The 19,003-nt window shown below is 42.1% G+C and overlaps 1 protein-coding gene across 2 annotated transcripts in view; it reads right to left on the bottom strand.

Moving 5' to 3' along the window:
- Nucleotides 1-414: 414 nt before the first annotated feature.
- The window catches only part of LOC129701163 (KN motif and ankyrin repeat domain-containing protein 1-like), a 70,391-nt gene continuing 51,802 nt past the window's right edge, over nt 415-19,003 (bottom strand). Inside the window, exons 5-12 of one of the 2 annotated variants that reach the window (XM_055642211.1) lie at nt 12,989-13,096; nt 12,776-12,887; nt 12,450-12,656; nt 9,942-10,029; nt 7,840-8,059; nt 6,949-7,091; nt 2,582-2,782; nt 415-735 (exon numbers count right to left, since the gene is read on the bottom strand). In XM_055642211.1, the coding sequence (XP_055498186.1) occupies nt 634-735; nt 2,582-2,782; nt 6,949-7,091; nt 7,840-8,059; nt 9,942-10,029; nt 12,450-12,656; nt 12,776-12,887; nt 12,989-13,096 (1,181 nt within the window). In that variant the 3' untranslated portion in view covers nt 415-633. Of the gene's footprint in view, nt 736-2,581; nt 2,783-6,948; nt 7,092-7,839; nt 8,060-9,941; nt 10,030-12,449; nt 12,657-12,775; nt 12,888-12,988; nt 13,097-19,003 lie in introns of those variants that run through there. The other variant, XM_055642212.1, reaches the window with a different exon arrangement.

Below are 19,003 nucleotides of genomic sequence, written 5' to 3'. Positions count from 1 at the left end.
CAGCAGAGTTGTTCTCAAAACCATATCATTTAAGCTCAAAGGCAGTACATTTTTCACAGCACAATCTTTTATTTTAATAAAGCTTTGTAATGGCCATGAATTTGAAGATATTGCAAGTATTAGAATATTCTTAAAGCACATTAGGGTAAAGCAGCATATATTGTTTGTTCTACTGTGAGAACTGTACGATTAATTTGATCAGAATTTAAATGGATGGGATTTGCATAATCTTACATGCAAATTCTCTCTTTAAGGCTCTCCGTTATAATGGCACAGAAAGGTACAGCATTCATTTGGTAATAAGCATGACTTCAAAATTAATGTCCATTCTGTTTAAAGCAATGCTGCAGAAATGTTGTATAACAAGCTCAGAGACGTGTCTGCAGGAGTCAATATGCTATTTTTGACAGTGCCCTTCAAGCTAAGATATCAGTCTTTGACAATTTTTAACTTTGAGGGAAAATTGAGATACGTCTCCAACTGCAAGGATCTCTAGCTTAGTTCCAAGGGCTGAAAATCTTCTCCAATAAATGGTTTAAAGTAGCAAAGTTGAGGTGTTACCGCTGTTAATAAGTCTCATGGTTGTTTGTTTCCGATTAACGAGTAACTAAGGGAGGCAGTGGTGAATGTACATCAAGGAGTGTGAGAGATTTCACTGTTCATGTGGATTCTCAGCAGTTCCGCTATATCCTTGTGTCCAGCCTGCATAGCGATGTCCAGAGCAGTGCTGTCATCCTGCAGGGCAAAGAAGAGAGAAAGATGCGGAGTATGAAACACTGAACGTGATAAGCTAATCATCAACCATGTTTTGTCAAAGGCCACTGTCCGTGCTGAACTAGTCTCTCTCTACCTGTGTCGGAAAGATCTGCAGATGCTGGTTTAAATCGAAGGTAGACACAAAATGCTGGAGTAACTCAGCGGGACAGGCAGCATCTCTGGAGAGAAGGAATGGGTGACGTTTCGGGTCGAGACCCCTCTTCACCTACTATCTACCTCTCTGGTGACCCTCAGACTATCCTTGATGGGACTTTGCTGGCTTTACCTTGCACTAAACGTAATTCCCTTACCATGCCACGCAAATGGCTCGATTGTAATCATGTATTGTCTTTCTGCTGACTGGTTAGCACGCAACAAAAGCTTTTCACTGTACCTCGGGACACGTGACAATGAATTAAACTGAAACTGATGCTCCAAGGGCTTTAATGTCACAACACAGTGAACAAGTTTCAGATCCACACCGACCATTCTTCCTACATGTGATGTCCACGGCTTCAAACCACACTGCAGCGGATAATTATCAAAAGATGCCAAAGCTTACTTCCAAAGGCAAGAGAAAATACAACTGAGGGAGGGGTGGTTTTGTTACCAATTCAATTCAATTTTATTAGCATCATTTTATTTCGATTCCCAAAAAACTGACATCGCTTTCCTTTCTAGACAGATTTTGTATTTCAAATAGAGAATAAAATGCCACTTTGATTACAGAACGTGCGACAAAATAGGGTCTTCCATGGGCCTCAGAGAAGGATGAGGCAGATGGTAAATAGCTCTGCCTGAATCCGGAGAAACTAATAAGAGTCTCATTGTATGCCACCGACAGCCGTCTCAGAATTAACGGAGATGTTTGCAATAATCTCTATAATTAGTTTAGTCAGCTGCTAACAACCATAACAATCCTCCCCTGGAATAATCTTTCAGTGGCAGTTAACATGATATATTGGAGCATGCTAATTGCCGATCAATGTATTCAAAAGTCACTAACAAGTGTATTGAAAAAATGCAAATTATATTTAAAATGTGCTTATGGCAAATCTTGAAGCAAATCAAGATGAACAATGCAACAGAGCATCACTCTGTTTCAGTGACATTATCAAGTACTCTCAGGTCAATGTACCATTGTTTTCTCTGGACCATCGGAGACTGAGGGGGTGCCTGATAGAACAATATAAAATTACCAGAACATAGATAAGGCAGACAAAACCTTGCGCTCAGAATGAGAATATCAAAGACTAGAGGGCATAGTTTTAAGGTGAGAGAGGCAAAGCTCAAAGAAGGCATGCAGGCAGAGAAAATTACTTTAACTTGGCATCATGTTTGGCACAGACATTGTGGGCCTAAGGGCCTGTTCCTGTGCTGCATTGTTCTAGGTTGACAGCAGAGCAGAAGCTCTCTGCTTGATAATGTAATTCAGCCCAAACCTCAGGTGCACAACTCATGTCACCACTACACCATGTCCCAAGTTCCCACACCAGATGCTTGTGTGGCCTCTTTGAAACAACCAGATTGGCTCACACTGTTAAATAACCATGTACTGTGAGCCTGGACCATGACAGGCTATGGAAATAGGCAGAGTGGGGGAAAGATTAATATTGTGCCTTTCAAGAACTGTGAAGTTTCAACTATAGACACAAAATGCTGGAGTAACTCAGCGGGACAGGCAGCATCGTTCGAGAGAAGGAACGGGACAAATAAGTACTTTTAAAAAGTATTCACCTCTGTGATGTAGGTGAGCTGGCCATGAGAAATGGATGAAATGTGGAGAATGGACAAACCAGGAGGTCTAGAACTACGGTGTACTCACTTTGTCGGTTAGTGCAGAGTTACATCCAGGCTGAGCCAAAAGGAGTTTCACTATCTCCACATGACCATTCTCACTTGCACACATCAGGGCTGTTGATCCATCAGTATCTTGAATGTTCACGTTGGCCCCACTAGAGAGTAGAGCTGTGACCATATCTGTCCTTTCGTGACTGACTGCCAGCATTAATGCAGTCTGCCCTGCCTGCAGAAAATAATCATGTTTGATTGTTATTACTTTTAGAAGTTAAACTTCGAGCATTAATTCAAATGGTTACATTACACCCGTGCTTCATGCCTGTCTACCCATGTACCTTGAGAAGTCTGGAGGAAGGAACTGCAGATGCCGGTTTAAACCAAAGTAGATAGACACAAAAAGCTGGAGTAACCCAGTGGGTCAGGCAGCATTTCTGGAGAAAAGGAATAGGTGACTTTTCTGGTCGAGACCCTTCTTCAGAACCGAAATGTCACCTATTCCTATTCTCCAGAGATGCTGTCTGACCCGCTGAGTTACTCCAGCTTTTTGTGTCTCACCCTTGAGAAGTCTATTGAGTTTCAGCCTGGGATAACAAAGAACATGATGAAGCCAAAGCCATCTACTCTGGAGGGAAAATAATGTGAATTTCTCAGCAGTTCAACCTTTCCATAACATAGCCAATTTACTACACTTATACTGAATGCATCGGCCACTTTTGTATCAACATACATACCCACCGTAATCTCTACATCAATCTATTACAGTCACGTACAGTGAAAAGCTTTTTGATGTGTGCTATCCAGTCAAAGAAAAGACTATATGTGATGATCATCAAGCCACCCATAGTATGCAGGTAAAGGAAAAAATATATAACATTTATAGCAAGATAAAGTCTGAAAGAGAATTTTCAATTAATTATTCTTTCACCCTTATTCTTTGTGAAACTGAATTGTCATAACTCGAACAGCAAAATCATTGCCATCTGAGAAGATTTCCTAGATGCCTTAAGACGTTATTACATATATTATTTTGTCGGAGCTAGAAAAATAAAAATAAAGGAATGGCTTTTAATGAGAGCCACTAAACACAACTTCTAAACTACGCACATAAAACAGAAGGTACAGGAAATACTCAGCAGGTCAGGCAGCATCGGTGAAGATAGCAACAATGTTAATGCTTCAAGTCGGCGACCTTGCATCAGAACTGAAGCGATGAAGGGTCTCGACCTGAAACCTCACCCATTCCTTCTCTCCAGAGATACTGCCTGTCCCGAAGAGTTACTCCAGCATTTTGTGTCTGCCTTAGATGTAATCTACTTTGTTGCCAAATTTCTACAGGTGTAATGGTTAAACTAAAACCAATAGGATTTTCTAAAAAGGGTTATATTTCTGACTCATCTGCTCGGCTTTCACTCATAACTAGCCTCCTTGCTAGAATTGCAGATTTTTATATCCCAGAGGGAAGTGATTAAGCCTAATTTGTTTCTGCCATGTTCTATGAAACTTCTCTTTCCAAAACTACAATGGATTCTGAGGGCATTATTCCACCTGTTCAGACATTTCGGGCACTAACATAACAACTTTAAAAAAGTAAAGACTCCCCTTTATTTGTTTGAAAAGATTTAAAGATTTAACTATACAACAACAATTACAGCACGGAAACAGGCCATCTCGGCCCTACAAGTCCATGCCGAACAACTTTTTCCCCTTAGTCCCACAATGAATTCCAATGAATTGGCTTGGACTTGAAATGCTACATCTGTTTGCCTCAAATCCATAGATTGTTCTCATTTGCTAGTGTTTCCAACATTTTCTGTTTTTATTTCAGATTTCTAACGTCTACAATTTCCGCTGTATGGGAAATGGTTTCCCACTATTTACTTGAAGGCCCAACACTTCCTATCTCCCATTGAAATCAATGTCCCCATATGTATCATCTTTTGGGCTGAAAATAAAAAGGCCTGTCCCATTTAGGCAATTTTTTCGCCGACCTCCGCTGACCGTCACAGTCGTAGCGGGTCGCCAAAAAAGCGGCGACTGGACCCCCCCTATGACAATGTCTACGATAACCTACCGCCTAGTCGACGTCAAGCTAGGGCAAGCTACCGACAAGCGGCAACCCAATTGTCGCGACTTAGGATGTCCACCTATGACTACACCTACAACAAACTACCACCACACAGGCGATAACCTACGACAACTGAAGTCGACCGACGTCCACCCGTGACAAGCTACGACAAGCAACGACTCTGTCGGCGACAACTGAAGGCAATTCAGTCGCCGGTACCTGTTGCCGGTTGACGTGGGTACTCGCTAATGGAATTCACCAAAGTCAGCACCCAGCGACAAACAACGTCACCTGGCGTCAACCTACAACAGGAGAAGACAGGCAACGTCAAGCCCACTGTCGCAGAAAGGTTTTGAACATTTCAAAAACCAGCAGCAACAAGAAAAAAGGTACGACACTTGAGGAGACAACTCACGATAATACAGGCGTCACCCGCGACCATGTGGTGACAGCCTATTTTCCCGCTGTCGCCGAAAAAATCGTCTAAGTGGGACAGGCCCTTAAAGGCGCTTTAACAGAGATACTAATTTATTTACCCCAGTAGTGCAAGGGCCATCTGCAGGGTATGCAAGGTGATCTCACTTAAATAAATGTGTACTCTCACTGTAATTTGTCCAGTGCACCAGGAGTATATAGGGCAGGATTTCTTGGTTAGCTGCCAGAAATGTGTTTTGGCTTGACTTCACTATTTCACTTTTCGTTGAATTATGTTTCGCTGAACACCTGCGCTCAGTTCACCTGTCCTTACCTGATCTCCCGTTTGCTAAACACGTTCACTGCCCCTCCCATTCCCATACTGACCTTTCTGACTTGGGACTCCACCACTGCCAGAGTGAGGCCAAATGCAAATTGAAGGAACAGCGCCTCATATTTTGCAGACTGAAGGGTCTCGACGTCACCTATTCCTTTGCTCCATAGATGCTGCCTCACCCGAGTTTCTCCAGCATTTTTGTCTAGTTTTCACTGTCCTAATTAATTTCACTATTTGTAACCTCGTTGTCAACTTCCTTTCATCCAACAATGACACATTCTACATTTCCTTGATCATCGTCTGCTTGATCTTCCTTTCACACCTAACACGGTCTTTGAACCCTTCCATATCTCATTTCCTCTCCCCTGACTTTCAGTCTAAGGATGCTGCCTGTCCCGCTGAGTTACTCCAACATTTTGTGTCTATCTTCACTATTTAAAGTTGGTTGAAAAATCTGAAACGGGTGAATTTTTGACATCAGGGCTGAGATGAGGCAGGGAACTGCTAACATCCAAGGCACAATATAATCAGCCTGTGACAGCTGGAAGATCTGGAATGGAAGGGTAAGCTAGAAACCAAACCAAAGAGACCTAGTGAGAATTCAGGCTGCAAAAACTGTTGATTAAACGTATTAAAAAGTCAAATTCCCCAATCGACCTCACTGTGACCTTAGCACAACGAGGTGGATCTCTTTCTTTCAACTTCACTTCCCCTGTCACTGTAAAACTATATTCTGCATGGTTTGAATGCATTCATGGATGAATGTATACCCCGGATAGAACAAAAAACAAAGTTTTTCACTGTACACGTGACAATAATAAACCAAATTTAAACAACGAGCCTGTTTCAAGGATTTACCACTTGCTCTCTGGAAAGTTATTTTTGTCGATATGCGTCTGACAATTAATTTGGACTTTTCTTCCTTTCAGGCTTCCTGGACAAGCTGAAACTGAACATCATATAGAGGTGTATAAAATCATGAGAGGAATAAACTGGGTAGATGCACAGAGTCTCTTGCCCAGAGTAGGTGAATCGAGGACCAGAGGACATAGGTTTAAGGTAAAGGGGAAAAGATTTAATTGGAATCTGAGGGGTAACATTTTCACACAAAGGATGGTGGGTATATGGAACAAGCTGCCAGATGAGATAGTTGTGGCAGGGACTATCCCAACATTTAAGAAACAGTTAGACAGGTACACGGATAGGACAGGTTTGGAGGGATATGGGCCAAACACAGGCAGGTGGGACTAGTGTAGCTGGGACATGTTGGCCTGTGTGGGTAAGTTGGGCCGAAGGGCCTGTTTCCACACTGTATCACTCTATATGACTCTATAATGATCTAGGAATACCTCACTACTTTTCTTCAATGTTGGCCTTTTAAGATATCCCCAAACGTGGTTTAATTCACCCAGGACAGTTGTAATGGCTACTATAGTTTCTCCGTCACAACCTTTCATGCTAATTACCCAAACCATTATTTTTGGTTTTTGCCTTTCAGTGAAAGGAAGCAAGGGGATACAGCCAAGGTCTATGAAGTGGATGGTGTTTTGATTCATGGCACCACTTCATCCATTACCTGGCTGGCTTGAATGTTGACATTTCCCAAATGAAGCAGCTGCTTAACCACCGCCACCTCTTCATGTGCTTCAGCAGAAGCCAAGGAAGCCAGCATGGACGCAGTGTATCCCGCCTTGTTCTGATGGTCCACGTTGCACACACCTGGTCGGCAACAATAAGATCAAGATATTCACCAACAACTAAAGCACATTCCTCTTTCAAAGCTGCAATCACAATATTTCAAAGTTTCTATCCCCACCTCTAAATGATGTTAGCTTTGTTTATTTTTATTATTACAAAAATGCTGGAGAAACTCAGTGGGTGAGGCAGCATCTGGAGCGAAGGAAATAGGCAACGTTTCGGGTTGAGATCCTTCTTTAGAATCAGTAGCCTTGTACCCAGTGAGAATTAAACCAACGAGCCTGTTTCAAGTTGGGATTCTACATAACATGATGCCTTTCCTCATGATTACAAGCTGAAAGTCTCAGCTGGGGCTGACTGTTGGAACTACCAATTGGACGTTATCCTTATCTGAAATCAAAATATTCCAATATTATATAAATGGCCAAGAAAGAGATCCTTGATTGATTCAAATCACTGGATCAAGGTTTTTAAATTGCAGCACTTTAGGAATATTAGTACATTTTTTTAAACTCTGCACCAAGTTGTCATTTAAGTGGACCATTGATGATCTTAGCTCCATCTATTTACCGTGGTTTCTTAAGCCTTACCTAACAAAAATCTATTAACCTCATTTCCGAATTTCTCCATGGTCCTCACCTCAACGGCACCTTTGGGGAAATGAGTGTTCAAGGTCTCCACCACTATCTCCAAGGAGCCAAATTTTTTGTCATTCTCTAAAAGGTGTTGTTATACTTCAGCCCTTCAAAACAGACGTCTCATTTGGTACCTGTGTCCAGCAGGAGCCTCACAATGTGGAAGTTGGAGTGCGAGACACTGTAATGGAGTGCGGTGTTCTGATTGTCATCTGCTAAGTTCACAATGAAGTGAAGTAGTTCTGGTGACACTTCTTGGAGTTTTTCGAGAAAGGCTTGAACTCTGTCAGAAGCTGCAGATTTCTGACTGGAAATCCTAAACCATTCCCACTGAACTGTGGTCAAATTCTGCCTCTGCAGAAACAGAGCACAACGAAACATTGTTTTAATAAAAAAGTAGCTTTCTGTATTATTAAATACTGATCTCATTTTACTGAATTTTCCCCTTCTGTACTAAAGGACTTGATCCATGGCCCTCTGGTGAACATTATTAACAGTGGCGGACTGGCCAGAGTGTCAGCTTGACTGATGGCAAGCGGGCCCCTGATGAAGTAGGCCCCCTATATCAAGTGGGCCCCTGACGAAGTGGCCCCCCTTTGTTTCCTGGCAACCAATATTTTTAGACTTAGTCCGCCACTGAATTATAAAGTCTTCCAGTGAGAGTCCTGAGATGGAATGTTTATCTTCATGTCCTGTTGCTGAGACAATGTTCAACATCACATCAGCCTGGTGCTGGGGAAATATTATTATTGCCGGTGATTGCCTTTTTTGACACTAAATTGAGCACTAAATTGAAAAAAAGCAAGGTCTTGGCTCGGACCTTACCCATCATGAATCGAGTGGTTTATTGTCATATGTACCAAAATAAAAAATTCTTACTTGAAACAGTTTGTAAACACAGTACTCGATAATTAATATAATAAACAAACATTAAAAAAAATAAAAACAATATAGTGCATAAACAAAACACAAAGACCCTAGTGCAACTAAGGCAGTTCTTAGTTCAGAGTTTAATTCGAATTCGTAGTGTTCGGAAGAAGCTGTATCTAAATCTGGATGTGACAGTTTACAGACTCCTTCCCACCTTCTTCCCGATGGCAGGAGTGAAATGAGAACATGGTCAGGGCAGTGATGACCTTTGATAATGCTGGCTGGCTTTTTGAGACAGTGTCTCCTATAAATCATCATCCCCTCTCAACCTCTGATGCTTCAGAACCAATCCAAATTTGTCCAATCTCTCTTAATAGCTAATACCCTCAAATCTAGGCAATATTCTGGTAATGCTCTCTGCACCCTCTCCAAAGCATCCCCATTCTTCCTGTAATGGGGGTGACCTGTACTACATGCAAATGCGGCCTAAACCAAGTTTTACAAAGCTACAAAACTCCACCCTGACTTCTATACGGTGCCTCAAACACCGAAGGCAAGCATACTGTAAGCCTTCCCGGTCTACTTGCATTGCCACTTTCAAGGAGCTTAAGGATCTAAACCCCAAGATCTCTCTGTACATCAATGGTGTTAAGGGTCTTGCCATTAACATGATTGTCTTTCCGCTGGCTGGTTAGCACGCAACAAACGCTTTTGACTGTACCTCAGTACACGTGACAACAAGCTAAAACTGAACACAAGGCTGGTGTGGGAGAAAGGTATCTTGATTTACACGATTACAGACACACGAAAGGCAAGAAACGGGTATAAAACATTTAAATGCATGGCCATGCTTAAGCAGGAGTCAATATAGGTTAGCGTGCACAGGGGAAGGGGTGAATAGTGTAAGGCGGACCAGAGGCCAGGAGGTTTACAGAGAACAACATTACAAGCCAGGGGGAAGAGAATAGTCAGGTTTAAAGACACAAAAGACATTAACAGCTGTAATATAGCAACTTTGCCTAATTCTGTTAATGGAGTTACCTCCCATATGGATCATGTGGGGCCTGCAGTGATACCAAGATACATTTGTTGGCAGCCTGGGAAAGCAGATTTACTTCATCTGACAAGTTCCCATTGGAGTTGTCACATACACATATATCAGGAAGTGACGGCTTTCAAATCTCTTCAAAATTCAGTATAAATGCAACCCCCTCCCCCAACAATCAATGATTAAAGTGGAACCTATCAACTCATCGTCTTCAACAACCAATCTCAACCATGTGTAAAACATTTAGAGTATCCACCTTTGAACTCTGTGCAAGGTTTTGATTCCAGCTGCTAAAGTTAAACAGGAAAAGTACCATACCATGCCTTTGTCATTTGTGGCTTCCAGCTCACTGAGATGACCCTTCAGGTTTTGACAAGCCAAAATGAGACTTGGGTTCCATTCACGGCTGCAAGGAACACATAAACTAAGTTGTATTAATTATTCTTGAATGGGCTCATGATCTGGTAATTTTACATAAAGTAGTGCGCTGGTCTGCCATCCAATGCACCCAATATCAAAGGTTTATCTCGTAACTCAATGGACCGGATGAGATACACACAAGCCATTCTGTATAGAATAGAAGGGGCCATTCTGTTGCGAACTCCAGAACCAATTAGTTTAGTTTAGTTTAGAGGTACAGCGCAGAAACAGGCCCCTTGGCCCACCAGGCCCGCACCGACCAGCGACCCCTACACATTAACACTACCTTACACACTAGGGACAATTTTACATTTACACCAAGCCAATTAACCTACAAACCTGTACGTCTTTGGAGTGTGGGAGGAAATTGAAGATCTCGGAGAAAACCCACGCAGGTCATGGGGAGAACGTACAAACTCCATACATACAGCACCCGTAGTCAGGATTGAACCCGGGTCTCTGGTACTGTAAGGCAATAGCTCTACCACTGTGCCACCCTTCCTACACCACTGTGCCACCCAGTTCAGCTCAGCTATTTCTTTAATGGATTACCATATCATAATTTCCTTAAATTTGTTCCAAACATGCTCAGATCCTCCATTTTGGGAGAACTCAACATTTATCATTTCCAGGTAAAAGTATGAGGGTGAGGCAAAGGAAGGGAAGTCACCACACCCTTTGTCAGACTGATTGTAGCAGTGGGCGAGAAAGCTGGAAGAGAGGTGGGGGTGGGTCATAGCCTGGAAAGTGATCGGCCGATATGGGTAAGGAGGGTGGGGGGCGGTTCACCTGATAACAAAAATATCTTGATTTTAGCCTTTAAGATGTTAGTTGAGGTGGCTCGACAGCTTTTGGGGAAGTTAATCATTGTCACAGACTCTCTCAAAGTATCAGGTTACCAGTGACACATTCATCACTGACCACCCTCTGGGCAGGAGTTTATGACTCGTTCAGTACTATTATTATTTTATCACTAATAATCCATCTCCCATGGTCTATAACTGGTGTGATGTATCACTTTAACTTGGTTATGGTCTGGCTGATAATGTGGAATTTGCAATCAGAACCAGAATGCTGTTCTGGGAAGAGTCATATCAGCATTAAACCAGATTGATTCCAATAGTGCAGAAACAAGAAACTGCTGACACTGGTTTACAAAAAAAAAAGACACAATGTTCTGGAGTAACTCAGCAGGTCAGGCAACATCTTTGGAGAATATGGATAGGTGGTGTTTTGAGTTGGGACGCTTAAGGCTCATTGTGTGGTGTGTGTGGGGGGGGGGGGGGGGGGGGGGGGGTAGGTGGGGGCAGGGGGTTTGGCGAATAAAGCAGGAAGAGAGGAAGCCTGGCAGATAATAGGATGAAGGTAGACAAAAGTGCTGGAGAAACTCAGCTGGTGCGGCAGCATCTATGGAGCGAAGGAAATAGGCAACGTTTCGGGCTGAAACCATTCTTTTTCCAGCATCTGCAGTTCCTCCTTAAACAAGATAATGGGTTGATAGGAAGATGGATGGACAAAGACAGAAGATGACAAGACAAAAGGCGTGAGACAAAATAATTGAATGTTTGTGAATTGTGAAGCTAGAGGAAGGAATGTGGGTGGAAGGGAGGGGGAAGGCAGAAACTGGTGCAAGTTCAGGTGGGACACAGGGGAAAGGGGGGGACGGAAAGAAGGGGGGTGGATTGTGGGGGCAGAAGGGAGGGGGGGGCGTTTATAGTTATCTAAAATTGGAGAATTCAATGCTCGTACTATTGGGTTGCAAGGTACCCTTGCGCAATATGAGGTGCTGTTCCTCCAGTTTGTGTGTGGCAATGGAGGAGAACCAAGACAGAAAGGTCAGTATGGGAATGGGAAGGGGAGTTAAAATTGTTGGCAACCGGGAGATCCAGAAGGCCTTAGATAGAGGACCGAGCATACGTGTTCAGCGCAACATCCACCGGGTCCACGCTTGGTCTTCCCAATGTACAGGAGTTCCACATCAGGGACTCCCGATGCAGTAGATGAGGTTCCAGGAGATGCACATGAACCTCCGTCTCACCTGGATGAAAGTAAGGAACAAGGTACAGAGCCATGCAGTATAGGAATTGAAAAAGGAGTTAAAATGGTCAGCAACTGGGAGATGCAGTATGTGAACGGGAAGGGGAGTTCACTATGGGAACGGGAAGAGAAGTCATGCCCTTTATTCTATTTCTTCCCATGTTTACAGGAAACTAGATGGCTTTCATTGTTGTAGTGTATACTAGCTACCCACTAGTTGGGAGACTAGTGCCCTCACCCTGTGATCATTAGAGTTAATGGATGAAATAAGATGTTGGACTAGTACCCAGATTCCAGCCCGATATCCGTTGCATTTAATTGTTTTCCTCAAATGTTTATTGCTCACGACTATCAGAACAGTCACTGTACCTTTTTGTGCAGTCTTGCATACTTGTGGCTGCAGCATCGCTTGCTGTTTGCTGGATCTCTTCAGGTCCTGCTCTCTCTGATTCTGGACATAGTTCTGCTTTGTTGTCAGCATGTTGCACTTGGTCTCTTGCGTTGACACCTTCCTTCTCCGATTCGCTCTCTGAGCTGCCTTCCGAGTTGGAATTTTCACTTGATGTGGTTTCGTAACTTAAAAAAATATATATATTTGTTCAACGAACCAGTGCAAATGACATAATTCAGATACAAGATCAATTCTGTGCACATCACAGGTTGTCAAAGACTAGCAACTCTTACTTAATGCTTACCCGCCATTCACACCAATGAACTGAAGATTTTTTTTGGCTGGTGAACCATCTGATTTGTTATCTCCACTGCTTTTTTTCATAATAGATTTAAGAGATGTGGATTGAAACGTAGCTATATAGATAAAATAAAGAAAATGACAATCACTTGATAATGGCCGCAGTTATGTTTCTCAAACAAATGAATCATTTTACTTGGTCTTCAGGGAGTTAGACCTGCATCACTGATGCACATTTGCAGCTGGCCATGGGTCCTGTAGTCCAGAGGTTCAGAGGATGATGGCGACGGCTCCATGTGAATGACATGATGCACAGCGTCAGTTTCTGAAATACAATACAAACTAATTCAAGAGAAATTTCAATGGAACCAAAGCCTTTGAGATGCACCAGTCATATTTTTGAACTGCATGCAGAATTTATGTACTGCAGACTTACCAATTCTGCATTCCAGACTAGTCAAAGATAGAAACAAAATGCTGCAGTAACTCAGCGGGACAGGCACGACCTCTGGCGAGAAGGTGCGGGTGACGTTTCGGGTGGAGACCCTTCCTCAGAGTTACTTCCCACACTTTCCAGACTAGTCAGCCAGGTAGGGAAATTGTTCTTAAACTACATCGGACCGACAATTAAAAAAAAAATTTTCTTCTTCCTTAGAGACACGAAGAATGGGTGCAATGACAAGCTTGTATGTTCCTTTGTTCAGGTTCTCACTCTAACTACCCCCTTTAAAGCACTGACCGGATAATTTCATCCACTGCTTGTCCCAAACCCTCTCCTATGTCCTGTTTATCCCTGCTCCACACTCTCTGCAATGTTTTCCTTCTTGGCAGCTCTAAAGTGTTTTTAACCCAAATGGTAACTCGTTTTCACCTTCCACCTTCCTTCCTTTGTTTCCAGAATTTTCAACGTTTAACTTTCAAGATGAAGTCTATGTTAATAACAGTCCACAACCAATGGTTTACTCTCACGTGAATCCAAACATTCTTCTCCCCCACGATTAGGAAATCAAGAACTGGAGGATATAAGTTTAAGGTGAGAGGAGAAATATTTAATAGGAACCTGAGGGGAAACTTATTCACCCAGAGGGTGGTGGGTATGTGAAATAGGCTGCGAGAGGAAGTATTTGAGGCAGGTACAATAACAACATTTAAAACACATTTGGACGGGTACCCGGATAAGTAAGGTTTAGAGGGAAGGTACACAAAAAAGCTGGAGAAACTCAGCGGGTGCAGCAGCATCTATGGAGCGAAGGAAATGCTGCTGTACCCGCTGAGTTTCTCCAGCTTTTTTGTGTACCTTCCATTCTCCAGCATCTGCAGTTCCTTCTTAAACAAGGTTTAGAGGGATATGGGTCAACGGGGCTAGCATAGATGGGCATTTTAGACGGCATGGACAAGTTTGACTGAAGAGCGTGTTTCCCCATGACACGGACCCTATGACATCCCCTTGGAGTATGGGTAAATCAACTGGATTGATTTCATGTTAGACAGATTCAGAATTTGTTGGGAAGGAACTACAGATGCTGGTTTAAACTGAAGATTGACACAAAATGCTGGAGTAACTCAGTGGGACAGGCAGCATCTCTGGAGAGACGGAATGGGTGACGTTCCGGGTCGAGACCCTTCTACAGTTTGAAGAGGGGTCTTGACCCGAAACGTCACCCATTCCTTCTCTCCAGAGATGCTGCCTGTCCTGCTGAGTTACTCCAGCATGTTGTGTCTATCTTCAGTATTTGTTAGACGGAAACAGTCTGCAACCTCAGCAAATATCGAATAAACATTGGCTGTTTCCATTAGACGATACTTATGGGTCATTTGCCAGATATGAGTTGAATTATGAAACAATATTGCAGGATCCTGAAACATAGACTTTTTCCATTAAATGATGAATCGGGAACACAGATGGAAATTTAAAGCTGTGATATTTGGAACAGAGAACAGGAGGAAGTAGTTACACAGCGGAATACAGAGGGGCCAGTTGGAATTACTGAAGTAAGCATTTAATAGCTTACAATCCCTTCCCTCATCCAACTGTCTGAGGGGAAATGAGTACAGAGCACTTTGTCTGTTAATGTCAATGGACCTGCCTGCCTATTGCTACTGATCATGACGAGTTTAATCCTTGAACTGATCCCGTCCCTCTGTTGCAATTTCTATATCATGTCATTTTAATCTAGCCTGGATTTAAATCATGTTTTGAGAGGTGGAGGATTATTAAGATAATTTATCTGTACTCCATCTGGGAGCAAGTCTGCTGCCCTTCACATTGTTCCAGATTTGTTTCTCTGCCATAGCAAAACATTTTGCCATTTATATTGCCAGCAAGTATACCAGATAGTTAAACTTACGATAATTAAAGCAAATGTATGATAAATATACTCCTTGCTGGAAGCCTATGCAATTTTTAAGCATGGCTCTACAACATTTTAACTGTTGTTAATCTATTGCGAAGATGTTGCTTTGTTTCACTGGAAAGTCACAGGTGGAGACGCTGGAACAAGCAATAGATGTAATATGCATGATATCTCTGGTGAACAAAAAGCACAAATCTGCAAGTGTTGGAAGTTTGAAATTAAAACAAAGTGCCGGAAACACTCAACAGGTCACTCAGCTGCACGGTGGCGCAGTGGTAGAGTTGCTGCCTTACAGCGCCAGAGGCCCGGGTACGATCCAGACTATGGGTTCCATCTGCGTGTAGTTTGTACGTTCTCCCCGAGACCGTGTGGATTTTCTCCGGGTGCTACAGTTTTCTCCCACACTCCAAAGAAGTACGGGTTTGTAGGTTAATTGGCTTTGGTAAAATTGTAAATTGTCCTTAGTGTGTAGGATAATGCTAGTGTGCGGGGTAATTGTTGGTCGGAGTGGACTCAGTAGGCTGAAGAGCTTGTTTCTGTGCTGTATCTCTTAAAATCTAACATGTAAAAGTAAAGTCTAATGTCAGGCAGCACCTATTGGGAGCGATTCAGAGTTAACGTTTCAAGTTGATGACATTTCATCAGAATTAGGTGATTATACACAATGCACAAATTGTTCTGCCAATATCAATAACAAAAGTGATTCAAAGGATGCTATCTATCAAGTGATCAGGTGATGAGATCTCCTGATAGCATCTTTTTCATCACGTTTGACACAGATTTTTGGATAAATATTCATGCATTATGTCTTTGGGTTCATATTACACAAATAAAACATTGATTAACAAAACTATACCATGGTAATCTAATAAAGATCATCTGTATCAAATATCACTATTAGTTTTTAAATAATTATGGAAAATGATAGGACTGGCCCAAAGGATGGACTCCTAAATTGGGGAAGGCCAATTTTGATGGCATGAGACGTGAGCTATCAAATGTTTAACGAGGGGGTGAGGGTGATTTGCAGGCAAAGAGATGTCTGGCAAGTGGGAGGCTTTTAAAAGTAAGATAAGGAAAGTTCAAGGCCAGCATGTTCCTGTTAGAATAAAGGGCAAGGCTGAGAGAAATAGGATGACAAGCAATGTTAAATATCTGGTTAGCAAAATAAGCTGTGCCAGGTATAGGCAGCTGGGACGAAGCGATTCCTTTAATGATTCCCTTAAGGAGTAGACTTAAAAGGGAAATCAGGAGGGCAAAAAGGGAACAAAAGATAGCTCTGGCACAGAGGGTAAAGCAAAATCCATAGATATTCTCCAAGTTTATTCAGGATAGAGTAACTATGGAGGGAATATGGCTCCTTAAAGATCAACAAGACCGTCTGTGTGTGTATGAAGCCATAGAAAGATGAATAACACGGATGGTAGGAAACTCAGGCAAGTTAAAAATGATATCTTGGAGAGAGTCCACAATACAGAAAAAGAGGCGTTGGAGGTCTTAAAACACAAAGGTGGATAAATCCACTGGGTGGGATCAAGTTTATCCTGGGGCATCATGAAAAGCTAATGAGGAATTTGTAGGACATCTTGCAGAGATATTTGTTTCATTGATATTCACAGGTGAGATGCTGACAGACTAGGAAAGACTGCAAGAAAAAGCCTGGGAATATAGACCAGTGAGCCGAATATTAATGACGGGCATGTTATTGGAGGGGATTCTGGAGAGCAGATGCTGAGAAGTGTGTTCAGATCCAGCTGGCCAATTTCTAATCTTGTGATGTGGACTCGCTAAGAAGACTACTTCAGACAATGGAACTTCCTCAAGTCTACCCTCATTCTTCCACAAATGAACGATTCCAAATACTCTTGTTATTTGACCTCTGCTAAATTTGGAGAAGGACCATCAATGCGTTTATAGTTAACTCTCTTTTGAACTAGCACATTTGCCCCAAAGCTACCAACATGTCCAAATTCTTTTTTTTAGAATTTAAGATTCTTTAGAATTCCATTTAAGAGTCAATGGAAAGCAAGTGCATTTTCCCTGTGCCCTTGCTGAAGTTAAAGCTGTTCTTTGATGAATTATTGAGTTGCTGAAATTCGCCCTGTGAAAAGAGCAGCCTCATTTCAATGAATACAACCATTGATTTAATGCACCCTTTTGATGATGCTGCAAACTTCATATTTCTCCCAATTACATATGCACACAGATATCTTGAACAATGCCGTTCAACCTCTTGTGTACAAAGCTGAATGAACATTATCGGAAGGCAGAGAAGTCTAGCATCATCTCTATTTCAAAGGAAGGTCGCGAAAGAGATTTCACAGCACAATGCACAAGCTGCAAAGGCCAAGCAGTTTCTTACTAAATTCAAAACTTGATTGATTTGATTGCTTTTCTGCAAGTGCAAAAACAAATCTCATTAGATTGTTGGTAATTATCATTTCAATCTTTACACCCTTATTACTGTTGCTTCGGCTCTGGGGTCATCGCATAATATAGTAAAGGACCAAGTCCTTTAATCCGAAGATAGACACAAAAAGCTGGAGTAACTCAGCGGGTCAGAAAGCATCTATGGAGAAAAGGAAGAGGTGATGTTTCGGGTCGAGACCCTTCTTCAGACGTCTTGACCTGAAACGTCACCTATTCCTTTGCTCCAGAGATGCTGTCTGACCCGCTCCAACTTTTTGTGTCTATCTTCGGTTTAAACCACCATCAGCAGTTCCTTCCGACACATGTCCATTAATGCATTGAGTCTGCACCAACCATCAAGCATCCACTTCCACAAATCCAACACTAATCCTATTTTTATTTTTGCCTCATTGCCATCAACTCCCCTCAGATTCTATTATTTGTCCATACTAAGAACAATTTCTGATTTGTTTGACCCGAAACATTAACCATCTCCCAAGCCTCCATAGGTGCTGCCTGAGCCAGTGATTTCCTTAAAACATTTGCTAGTTGCTCCAGATTACAGCGTTTGCATTCGCTAGTGTTAGCAAGTTACAGTGTTTGATTAATCTTCCGACCTGCACATTCTTGGGGAGGATATTGGGGCTCCCGCGATTACAGGGTGAAGGTGCAAACTCCATACAAACAGAGGAGTCAGGACCTAACGAGGTTTGTTTGAGTTGTAAAGATGCACCTCTGCTGGTTGTGTCTCTGTGCCATCCACAGCATTACCAGCAATTACCTTTCTTACTTTATAACTTTTCTGCCCTCAGGAATCGTAATGAAGAACCTGTAAGAGCACTATACAAGATTTCCGTACCTTGCTCTTCAAATGCTCTACATATGTACATCTTGCTTTGGCATGTTATTTGATAATGTTCATGGAGTTTTTCCAAAAGTACTTTAATAATTTTTTGTGTAATATGTTTATGATAAAAAAAATGGGGCACATAAAGACAAGGATAAGATATCCTGATTGATAATAAATGAACTAAGAAAAATTGGAAAGCAGGAAACAGCCATGAAAGGTACATATTGAAGGAAGGTGGAAGCTACATCCACATAAAAACCGTGCTGTGAATAACTGCACTTAAAATTTCACATGAATGATTTAAACAAGCAATAGTACTGCAGCATCAAACTGCAGGCAGTAGCTAACAATGTTACATAATACTGGATAACATCAGAAAATGTGCACGCTTGACAACTACGCAGCAAATGAATTTTAACTTTGATAAATCAGACATGAGAGATTATGGTAGGTAAAAATGATCCATCTACACTTTAGATAGCAAACTGAACAGTTAGAAATGCAAAGGGATCCAGACAAATAGAATTATTTAAAAAGAACAGTGCAAGGTGGCCAAATCATAAAAATGCCACAATATTAACCCGTTTATTCTGGGAATGTAGAAAGCAAAGGTCATGAA

Source organism: Leucoraja erinacea, chromosome 10 (assembly GCF_028641065.1).
Source record: "Leucoraja erinacea ecotype New England chromosome 10, Leri_hhj_1, whole genome shotgun sequence".
NCBI lineage: Eukaryota > Metazoa > Chordata > Chondrichthyes > Rajiformes > Rajidae > Leucoraja > Leucoraja erinaceus.
The sequence above is the reverse complement of the archived record's forward strand: the minus strand, read 5'-3'. Positions and strand labels throughout refer to the sequence as shown.